Source organism: Nilaparvata lugens, chromosome 14 (assembly GCF_014356525.2).
Source record: "Nilaparvata lugens isolate BPH chromosome 14, ASM1435652v1, whole genome shotgun sequence".
Taxonomy (NCBI): Eukaryota; Metazoa; Arthropoda; class Insecta; order Hemiptera; family Delphacidae; genus Nilaparvata; species Nilaparvata lugens.
The window spans coordinates 1,428,915-1,441,334 of NC_052517.1; the positions used below are offsets into that span (position 1 = coordinate 1,428,915).

At 37.7% G+C, this 12,420-nt stretch overlaps 1 protein-coding gene across 1 annotated transcript in view; it reads right to left on the minus strand.

Annotated features, from left to right (window-relative positions):
* LOC111058028 (ATP-binding cassette sub-family F member 3) overlaps positions 1–12,420 on the minus strand; it is a 53,803-nt gene that overhangs the window by 24,511 nt on the left and 16,872 nt on the right. The window contains exons 6-7 of the mRNA XM_039441133.1: positions 11,390–11,605; positions 3,949–4,120 (exon numbers count right to left, since the gene is read on the minus strand). Of these exons, the coding sequence (XP_039297067.1) occupies positions 3,949–4,120; positions 11,390–11,605 (388 nt within the window). The remainder of the gene's footprint in view (positions 1–3,948; positions 4,121–11,389; positions 11,606–12,420) is intronic.

Sequence of the window (12,420 nt, forward strand, 5' to 3'; positions counted from 1 at the left end):
GCGGACCGTTGTCTGCCGTCCCTGTCCTCCCATCTACCTAGGGCACAGCGGACCGTTGTCTGCCGTCCCTGTCCTCCCATTTCCCCAGGGCACAGCGGACCGTTGTCTGCCGTCCCTGTCCTCCCATTTCCCCAGGGCACAGCGGACCGTTGTCTGCCGTCCCTGACCTCCCATCACCCTAGGGCACAGCGGACCGTTGTCTGCCGTCCCTGACCTCCCATTTCCCCAGGGCACAGCGGACCGTTGTCTGCCGTCCCTGACCTCCCATTCCCCCAGGGCACAGCGGACCGTTGTCTGCCGTCCCTGTCCTCCCATTTCCCCAGGGCACAGCGGACCGTTGTCTGCCGTCCCTGTCCTCCCATTTCCCCAGGGCACAGCGGACCGTTGTCTGCCGTCCCTGACCTCCCATCACCCTAGGGCACAGCGGACCGTTGTCTGCCGTCCCTGTCCTCCCATTTCCCCAGGGCACAGCGGACCGTTGTCTGCCGTCCCTGACCTCCCATTTCCCCAGGGCACAGCGGACCGTTGTCTGCCGTCCCTATTCTTCCTTCTCCCCAGGGCACAGCGGACCGTTGTCTGCCGTCCCTATTCTTCCTTCTCCCCAGGGCACAGCGGACCGTTGTCTGCCGTCCCTATCCTGTCTGTCCTTCCTCTTCCTACTTCACTGGAGCGGAACCGAGGCCGTAAGGCCGATACAAAATTACATCAAAGTGGTGTCATCAGAGAAGAGAGCGACCTTCACGCCGTCAGAAGCACCAGGAGGTGCTGTTCATGCCAGCTGAGGCACAAAGAAGAAGGAAGAGGAACTTCGACTTGCCTCCTTTCCCCGCCCACATTACGACTGAGCGAAGTCATCCAGGAGCAACACCTGGGTATCAATCACCCACCTCTGAAGCTACTCAGGGTGTACGTGATAATATATACCTTCTATGTATCTATCCTCTGCTATCATTCATTCAGAAAATTGTAATAATTTGTAAATTAGAGTGTGTAGGCCTAATTGAAAATTTTTGAAGTGACATATAACCTAGCTACATTTGGATTGTTGTAGAAAATTAGAATTGGAACCGTTTTGGGAGTAAGCCTGTGGTAGTCTACTGAAAGTTGTGTGATTCTGAGGGTTGGTTGCACAAAGCCGGTTAAATTTTAATCCTGATTAAAATTGGTTTCCCACGGGAACCAATCAGAGAAAACTTTTATGAAAAATAGGCTTCTCTGATCAATTCCCGTGAAATTAATTCAGGATTAAATCGGCTTCTGTGCAACTGAATGATTAAATTAAATTTATCTAATACAATTACTCTAAATTGTCACAATCAGCTCATCTTCAGTAAATGAATCTATTTTAATTTTTGGATCAAAATTTATCAATATTTTACAGCTTTTTAGTAATTATTGTGTGCGATTTCATTATTTAATTTGGTTTTATATTTTTTCATGATCACATAATAATGTTTAATGATTGACATTGATATACTATCTGCTTTGTCGAATGATAGACAAGGGCACAGTATACATACAGTACGGAAACTTGGCTATACCCTGACGCCAAAATCCGCCATCTTGTTAGGAAGCGCCGCATTGTAATAGTATTGATGGTAGGTTCGGATCACTTTAATGATCCGGATCAATTGATCTCGTTCACTGCCACGAGCCAATCAGAAGACCAGGATTGGAACTTCCCAAGGTCACGTGACGTGTTTAGTATTGGGGTCATGTAAAAAGCATTGGTAAGATAGGCGTTTGATTACAAGTTTCCATTCTGTATCTATTCTGTGACAAGGGCCCATATGAATAAACCCAGAGCAAATGCTCATGAGCAAGAGCATGGTGCATAAGGTTTTGCTCATGAGCAAAAGATAGAAGCAAAAGCATTTGCTCATTTTTATATGAATAAGCTTTACCTTATACTCTTACCTTATGCTCCTGAACTCTGGAGCAAATGCTCACGTATTTTAAAGACTTTTCATCAGCTGATAAGCTTTTGTAGCCTTTGTACTTTGTTTTTATAGCTCACGGAAGCGCTAAATATGCAAGTAGGGGGCACCAATTGTGTTTGCGTCGTCTACTCTGTTTTCTATTTATGATTATGAATAGAGTTTTAGGTTAGTTGAGTTTAGAATTTTGAAATAATAGTGTGAAAAGATGTCATCTCTATAATAATCTTCAGCATATTCTTATAATATCAATAGCCAGCCTTCTTATAATCGTCTACACTCTCATCTTCTTAAATGCCTATTTCCTATTTTGTGATGGCTATCTTTATAACAGGTACCGTAGCTATCTTTTGTAGGGATAATGGTGATATATATCATGGTTGAATCTAAAAAGAGTTTTATAGTTCTCAACTATTGGTTGTGATCGTATCTAGTATAGTTTCTTCTTCCTCATACGAATTAGTTGAGCCATTCTACTATGAGCAAAAGGTGATAACCTGCTCTAGACTAGACTCACCTTTTTTGAAGCATTTGCTTCAAAAGTTGAGCAAATGCTCTAGTTTATTCATACAATTTTGAGCAAAAGCTTTTACTTTTGAGCAAATGCTCAAACTATTTTTTTGATGAGCATGAGCAAAAGGTTTTGCTCACGTTTATTCATAGAAAATGAAGCAAATGCTCCATAAGCAAATGCTCAACTTTATTCATATGGCCCTAGGATAGAAACACCAATGTTAATGAAATACTGCCATTTTAACGTAGACCTCACTATAGAGGGAATTGGGAAATTGGGAAGACGAAGAAAAAGAAGACGGAGAAGGAGAAAAGAGATAAGAAGACGAAGTAGAATAAGACAGAAGAAGAAGAAGAACTATTGCTAACAGCATAGTATAGCACTGTATACCTCTCTTTCCTGTATAGGGCTACTTGTAATATAAATATAAAGAAAATAAAAATCTCAGTATCCCTTTTTTACTTCGCTTGCCCTATTACCATAGGTAAGGAAAGTATTGCTTTCCAAAAAAATTTAAGGTACCCTAATTTCATGTTTTCTATACGTTTTAAGGTCCCCTGAATCTAAAAACATGATTTTTGGGTGTTGGTCTGTGTGTGTGTATGTGTATGTGTGTGTGTATGTGTGTATGTCTGTGAACACGATAACTCCATTCCTAATTAACCGATTGATTGAAAAAGTACTTTGAAAACAATTTTATACACACACTAGCCGTCAGGCTCGCTTCGCTCGCCCATATCCGTCTAGCCAGGGGGCTCCGCCCCCTGGACCCCCGACTGGATTGTCCAAGAATGAGATTAGCAGGCTCGCTTCGCTCGCCTGCATTTTTATCATGTTAGGACAATCCAGTCGGGGGTCCAGACTAAACGTCTGGCTAAACGGATATGGCGAGCGAAGCGAGCCCGACGGCTAGTAATATAATATTCCCAGGATTGAAGTAGCAGTGCCCAATTAATTTTTCCACGATAAATGCATTTAAATCTTCAACTTGGTGCCAACCTAACAAAGTCAACTCAACTTAATGCCAACCTGACAAAATTATTAATTTAGTTGCCAGTTAACAACTGTTTCGAAGAGGTACTCTATCTAGATTATAGTTCTATAGTAACATATGATATGGAAATTTCAATTATAATTAAGAGATTGGGAGAAGAAGAATATACATGCTAGAAGACGAACTTTAAACCCTTAAAAACAACCCTTAGAGTTAAAATATTGCCAAAAGATTTCTTAGTGCGCCTCTAAAGGGCCAACTGAACATACCTACCAAATTTGAACGTTTTTGGTCCGGTAGATTTTTAGTTCTGCGAGTGAGTGAGTGAGTGAGTGAGTGAGTGAGTGAGTGAGTCAGTCAGTGAGTGAGTGCCATTTCGCTTTTATATATATAGATATACAGAAGTCTGATCGTAGTTTAAATATGAGCAAGGAAAGTTGTGTACCAGATTTTTTAAAATAAAAGGGTACTGAGATTTTTATTTTCTTGATATCACTGTATACCTGTGTGTGTAGATGTAGTATGTCGGTGGGCACAGTGTCGAGGAAGTGTCGGTCGTGCGACACCACGAGCAACGTGGTCGGCCAATTCTGCAAATAGGTTTCCAGCCAGATGATCGCCTTCATATCCAACATGTTGGTCGGCTCGTCCAGTAGTAGTAGGTCAGGTCTGCAACACATCAAAATTCACGCTAAAAATAAATAAATAAATTCAATTTTATTGTCAGCCAGCCAAAAAAGCAGCACAAGACAAAGTCACACAAATAGAACATTAAATAGACAGTCACACATTAAGAGACACATTGTTACTATTACATTGCTATTTAGATTACTTTTCCAAATATTACAAATAACAAAGACAATTTTTGTGTAGTTGAGAAGTTGATATTGTGGTAATTATTCATATTGAATGAAAAAGACTAAGAAATTGTCAAAAAACCACTGATTTATTGATGATTAGAAATTGATAACCGAAACCGGTCTTTCTAATTATCAATAAATCAGTGGTTTTTTGACAATTTCTTAGTCTTTTTCATTCAACAAAGACAATATTACAAAATTAAGCAGCTAGATCATACGTGCTAACAATAAGAGTTAAGTTATGCTGATTCTGTTCTCGTAAAATTCACTTAATTTATAAAAAGAATTTTTTGCCAGCCAATCGTGCACCTTTATTTTGAACAGTTTTAGGGGTGTTTGTTGGAGGTGTAGCGGTAACTTATTATACACCTTTTGCCCAACTGTTGAAAGATTTAGACAATCTTTGGTATTGAATATAGATCTGTCTATTGTTTCTGGTATTAATTGATTGATTGATTGAGTACTTTATTTATGTAGATTACAATATATACTGTCTTATACACTTATATACAATAGCTTACAATACAGCAAAATTATAGATGAATTTACATGATATAGACTAAGAAAATAATTATTGAACTGTATATGATATGAAAAAGCAATTTGTAATATAATAATATATTATATAGATAATAATTATATTGTTATGCATCTACATAAATTGGCGGAGGTTTGGACATATCAATGTCCATTCTTCGGAAAGAATATTAAAAATATCCTCCCCACTAACTCTCTACCAAAGATTTAGTATCCAAAGGTATTAACAGAGTGAACAGTATTTCTTAATTGATAACGATGCAGATCCTCCTTAGTGTATAACAAAACAGAATATATGTACTGATTTATTACTGTCAGAATTTTATTATTTATGAATAAAGGCCTACAGTGTTCTAAATAATTCGCTATATTCTGAATGGAAACAAATTCAAATACCTTCATTGCCACATACATGTTTGCATTAATCTTCAGGGTCACTTTTTGTGTAGTTGAGAAGTTGATATTGTGGTAATTATTCATATTGAATGAAAAACACTAAGAAATTGTCAAAAAACCACTGATTTATTGATAATTAGAAAGGCCGGTTTCGGTTATTACACCATTGTCAATCTCTGATAAATATCTGTTTATCAGAGATTGACAATGGTGTAATAACCGAAACCGGCCTTTCTAATTATCAATAAATCAGTGGTTTTTTGACAATTTCTTAGTGTTTTTCATTCAATCTTCAGGGTGTTCAGATTGAGCAGACGTATCGGATATGTGAAACGTTAAGCTGGGATTTCGTCTGTGCATAAATGCCGTTGTCGATCACGACAGAGAGAGAATCCCAGATTGGGTAGATTTCAATTTGTCTACATAACCTAAAAGATTATGTTCAATTATGTTTTAATGGGACAGGTTGAGCTTATACTTTTTACTTTGCTTGCCCTATTACCATAGGTAAGGAAAGTATTTCTTTCCGAAAAAATTAAGGTACCCCAATTTCTAAATTTCTATACGTTTCAAGGTCTCCTGAGTCCGAAAAAGTGGTTTTCGGGTATTGGTCTGTATGTATGTGTGTGTGTGTGTGTGTGTGTGTGTGTGTGTGTGTGTGTGTGTGTGTGTGTGTGCGTACGTCTGTGTACACGATATCTTATCTCCCAGTTAACGGAATGACTTGAAATTTGGAACGTAAGGTCCTTACACTATAAGGATTCAACACGAACAATTTCGATCAAATGCAAGCCAAGATGGCGGCTAAAATGGCGAAAATGTTACCAAAAACAGGATTTTCGCGATTTTCTCGAAAACGGCTCCAACGATTTTGATCAAATTCATACCTGAAATAGTCATTGATAAGCTCTATCAGTTGCAACAAGTCCTATATCTGTAAAAATTTCAGAAGCTTTGCCTCATCTATGCAAAGTTTGATTTTAGATTCTCAATTATCAGCCTTCATATACAATTTAAACAAGAAATTTCAAGTGGAAAAGATTGAGAATGAAAATCTCTGCAATTAATGTCTAGTAACATTTTCACCTAAAATTGAAAATAAGCTTGAAATCCCAGAAAATGTAATTATTAAATTGCAAACTGTTGGCAACGGTTGGTTCTATTAAATCATTCACTACGAAGAGATAGCAGACCTCGTGTGTTTCCATAAAATTCTGAAAGCTCTAACTGACGTTTCTTTTTTGTGAGATGGCAATAAGTTGTACATCCGGATACCCAACTCCTTACCCCTCGCTCATACATAGTACCATAGAGAAACATTAGCGTAAGTAGATGTCCCATGGTATGGGGAATTTATGTCGCAACTTTTACTGTTATCTCAAGCCGATTACTGTCGATTATTGTAAATTTTTACTGTTTTGTTGGGGTGAGAGTGTATGAACGACACAATTTGAGAGACTACCAGCGTCACACAGCTTCATGGGAAAGAACTAAGTGAACTATGGGCTTTGGATAACAGTAAAAGTTGCGACATAAACGCCCTATACCATGGGACATCTACTTATGCTATCGTTTCTCTATGATAGTATTTCAGTGTGCATCATCTTTCAAATTATTTCTGTATCTGGTCAAATATTGGTGAAATTTTTCTCCTGTATTGAATTAATTTATTTGTTTTTTATTAGAAAACACATTTTTTTAAATTCATTATTAGAAATGTTTAATTCTTTAATAATAGATGCAGGGGCGAGGCGTGACTTTTTGGCTCAGTCATCTCCAGGAAATTCAGTTGAAAGTTTGAATGGAAGCTGCACCCCCTCCCCTACTTCAAAGATTATGTTTTATTTTGGACGTTTATTTATCGAGAGAGATGACATCTAGTACAAGATAAGCATTCTATTCAAAATCCTAGAGTTTGAATGTCTAGAACTTGGCTAAATCTCAAGCTCGGGAACTGGCCCTCAAATTAAAAAAAATTAAATAAAATTCTTTATTCTTCATAAATTTATAACAAGTACACCATCAATAATGACAGGGAGAGAAAAATAAGGTAACCTTGTGCTATTCCACTCCAAAATTTAGATAAGGTTACACATAGTCCGAAATAGGTCAAGTTTTGTAGTTGTTCACTTCACTAAAAATATTTCAGTTCTTAATTATTTTCACATAGTAGATTTTCAAATTTAGATGCTTCAGAACCAAACATAGGAGAAATAATAATGATTATCATCAATAACAAATTGCAACATAATAATTATTGTACGGTTTGCAACACTGACGCGGAACAGTGGAATCGCAGAAAATAGCGATGTCTTTGACCGTTTGTACCAAGAAATATCTACGTGAATAACAAAAAGTTTGCAGGTGTAGAGAACTTCAAGTATCTAGGATGCCCAATAAATGCCACAGGTAATAATGCTTTTGTAAAAGAAAGGATTCAAGCAGCTAATAGGGCCTACTATGCCAATGTTAGATTATTTAAAAGTAAGTTGGTCGGCAGGAGCACCAAGATAACAATATATAGAACATTGGTGCGTCCAGTGGCAACATATGCGGCAGAAACTTGGGTGATGAATATGGCTGACGAAAATGCATTAAAAATCTTTGAAAGATCCATACTAAGAAGAATTTACGGTCCCGTTCAGATTAATGAGCAGCAATGGCGAATAAGAAAAAATGAGGAAATAGAAGCATTAATAAAAGGAGAAAATATAGTACGCTTCATTAAAGCCCAAAGAATAAGGTGGTTGGGGCATATGATGAGGATGAGTGAGGCTAGAATGCCGAAAATAGTTTTTAATAGCAAGTTGCACAGCAGAAGAAAGAAAGGTAGGCCAAGGAACAGGTGGGTGGACCAAGTGATGGATGACCTGAGAAAGATGGGGGTAAGAGGATGGAAGGAAAGAGCCATGAACAGGGAAGAATGGAGGTGTGTTGTGAAGGAGGCCAGAGCTCACCTAGGGCTGTAGCGCCGGATAAAGAAAGAAAGAAGAAAGTCTTTGACCGTTTACTCCACCATCGTTTACGGTGAGAGTGAGAGTGATGATGCAGAAGAGTGGTGGTAACCAATGCTAAATAGCATTACTGGAATCGCATATTTTTGAGAATCACATTGAACGGACGGAACTGATGATGCAGTAGTCTACTTCATTCAAGCTTGGCGCGCTCGCAAAAAATGTTTCTCTTTTGGTTTCCTCACCTTTTTTTGTATTTATTTTAAATATTTCCAATTTAATAATATACACATTACATATCAATTTCTGTCCAGTCATCGGCGAATCCAGAGATGACCGGACGCCTCGCCTCTGAATAGATGCAAATGATGAAAAGTTATTTGATCAGCTGTTTTAGCACACTTGAAATTTGGACAATATGAATGTCAACAATGCTTGTCGTCGTCGTCGACTGCGGAAGTTTACGCACAAACGAAAATGCACCATAAGGCTGGCCACTAACTGTTGAACGAGCATGCACATACACACACGACTTCACAGCGAAACGCTTCTTGCAACGTTTTGTGAAGTTAAGGGGAGTTTGCACAGTATAGATTGCTAAACTTGATTAACTTAATCAAGTTTAAACTTGAATCGGTTTTCTCAGTGCATTTACTAATCCAGTTCAAGTTAAACTAGTTTAGCGTTAAGTTGGTAATAGAATGTCATCGTTTATAATATCAGGAAGGCTGATTTTTACAGGAAATTTGTTATTTGTTTACAAACCATCAGTAAATTGAGATTATGTAGCTACTATTTTAGTATTTTCTTGTTTTTGTTCAAAATCCACAGAGCTGTTAGTAAGCTGTAAGGTTATAAAAGTTTGAAAAGTGATCAAGAAATTCTTTAAAAACTTATGTTTAGTTGGCACCAGAAAATATATTTTAGAATGTAAGATAAAATAGTTATTTGTGCAGCTAGTGCGCAAAGTAACAGTTTGCTGCACCGAAAGAAACGTTTACGCCCGAGCCGTAGGCGAGGGCGGAATGGTTTGTTGAGTGCAGCAGAGGAACTTTGCGCACGTATTTCACATTAAATTTTCCCTACAGTTACCATTGAATATGAAAAGTGGGTAATTATGGGTGAAATTGCCTGAAATCCATCAAATGTTTTTCTGTGTAATTTTATTATTGATAAAAACCTTAATCCTAAAATCCTAAAGTCCTCGTTGTCCTTGGTTATAATATATAATTAATAATTTGCTCGTTATGCTTCGTTGCACCTCTGCTCACTATAGCAGCCCAGTCACTGTTACCAACTTCATTTTGATTTTGCTGCACTGTTGCTCCATATAACCTACTAAGTATTTTGCGTTGCTATGTTGCAAATCTGGAGTGCAGGAAAAATTTTTCCCGCACTAGAGCGGAAAAGTGATTCTTTGCGTTCTGTAATCAGTGCAGCAATGGCCACTTTTCAACGTAACTGTAGGAAAAAGTTATTTTGTTACGCTTGAATCTACTACGGTCTTTCACGTTTATTAGAAATCTCTCGAAAGCAATATATCTCAGTTATGTGTTATTAAAAACATGTTTTCTAATCGAAGACCACTGTTAAAGATTGTCTCAATTTCTATCAAGTGGTTTATTCAATCAAAATACTAAATTGGCAGTTGCTGTACTCAAGCAAAACCGTTGAAAAAATTCTCTATCTCAGAAATTTAAATTGACCTGTTGTTATGTTTTCTCAAAACTTAATAAATGATTTATCAATTTAAAATGTCTAGAAAAAGTCATAAATAAACATAGAGCTTTCTGTCCTATCGTACCGTGACGTGTCGTCCCGGAATGTGAGTGTGAGCGCTGTTATCAGGTCTGGCTGCAACTGTCTACAACGTTGATGGAAAACAAATTCAAGATGTTCGATGATTTTGAACGGGTAATATTATAGTCAACTGTCTACTAAAGTAGATGGAAAGATACATTTTCAAGATGTTCGATGATTTTGAACGGGTAATATTATAGTCAACTGTCTACTAAAGTAGATGGAAAGATACATTTTCAAGATGTTCGATGTTTTTGAACGTGTAGTGTTATAGTCCACTAGACAGCTGATTTATGATGAATAATTCTATAGTCTGATTTTTACTCTGATATTGGCGTACGAAGGAGGCTCCTTTTTCCTTTTGTTCGACCTTTAAAAGATTACATGATTTGAGTTCAAACCGGCGTGAGCCGGGTTGGTTTCTATCTATTTTAATTTATGGTTCATTAGTACGAAAGGACTTTAAAATTAGAAACACTTTCTGCTAATTTGGCAACCTTGAAATGCAAAATTTCCAAAAACCTTGTATATACGTCGATGCGCAATTTAAAAAGGAACATACCTGTCAAATTTCATGAAAATCTGTTTCGCCGAAAATGCGCAACATATAAACATTAAGAGAAATGCCAAACCGTCGACTTGAATCTTAGACCTCACTTCACTCGGTCAATAACTTTAGAAAGAATTGATCAATCAGCTTCAAATTTTGAACACGAATTCTTCGAACCTTTTTACAGTTCAAGTTCGTTGGACAATGTAATGTTGTGAATTGTAATTCCTTCACAGATAATACGATGTTTCTGGTATTTATAAGAGCAGTCTCTAAATTCCCTCTTTTGCGAATAAATTCACAAAAAATTAAGGCCTTCCGGCTCGCAAAATTACTGGGTTCAAACCTCAGCTCTAGCTCAGTGGTAGAGACATGAATTTTACAAATATAAATAATCACCATAAGGTTCAGTGACCGGTGATTGATAATTCTTACCGCCATCTGTGAAATCACTTGTCAGCTGATTTATGACGAATAATTCTATAGTCTGATTTTTACTCTAATATTGGCGTGGGAAGGAGGCTTCTTTTTCCTTTTATATTATCCTTGAAATGCAAAATTTCCAAAAACCTTGTACATACGTCGAGGCGCAATTTAAAAAGGAACATACCTGTCAAATTTCATGAAAATCTATTACCCCGTTTCGCCGAAAATGCGCAACATATAAATATTAAGAGAAATGCCAAACCGTCGACTTGAATCTTAGACCTCACTTCACTCGGTCAATAACTTTAGAAAGAATTGATCAATCAGCTTCAAATTTTGAACACGAATTCTTCGAATCTTTTTACAGGTCCATTTCGACAACAAAATTGACTCACACCTTTTTCAGGATATATCAAATAACATTGAAAGTGCATAAAAAAATGTTGTAAATGTATGAATTGTGAGATACGGTACTGACTTGTTGTTGATGAGGGCGTTGATCTCCTGTTCCCGTTTGAGAAGTGTATGTCTGACAATGTCACACTCCAGCACACTCTCCAGGGCGGGTGTGTCATCCCCCACCACCTCCTGTTCCACGTGCAGGATGGAGATATGCGACGGTATCCTCAGCTGGCCACTGTAAACACAAACCATGTCACATGTTTATATATGATACAGTATCATATTGTGTTTATACTGTATCATGTGTGGTGATACAGTATCATAAAAATCCAACAAAATTAATTAAGGACTGAAAATTTTGTGAAGAGAACAACTACAAGACTTAACCTATTTCGGACTATGTGTAACCTTATCTAAATTTGGGAGAGGAATAGCACAAGGTTACCTTATTTTTTCTCCACCTATTATTTTTATGTTCTTATTGTTTGAATCAATGAAGAATCATAAAGAATGGAAAAAATCATAAGGAATCATGAATCAAAACAATTAATTTTGCAATAACACGTAGCTGGTAAAGGATAGCGCTATCTGCTTTGTCGAATGACAGACAAGGATGGCAACACCAATGTTAATCAAGTATTTCCATTATGACGTGGACCTCGCTATAGAACAAGAACTACAACATGATACAGTATCAACACAATATGATAAGGTGCGTACAGACTTTCGCTCTGCTCCGCAACCGAACGTCACTCCAGCAGAGCGATTGATGATCGACCGGCGAGCAACAGTGGTTCGACCGGGGAACGCGAGAACATCTAACATCTTCCGTAACGTTCATGATGGGTGCGTGGGCGGTGCGACTGTGGTTCGATGGTGGTACGAGGGCGGTACGAGGGAGGAGCGTGCTCGGTGCTGGTTGGAAGCGCAAATATGTGTACGCAGCTATACAGTATCACCACACATGATACAGTATCAACACAACATAATACATTATCAACACAATATGATACTGTATCACCACACATGATATAGTGTCTCTCAACTTGA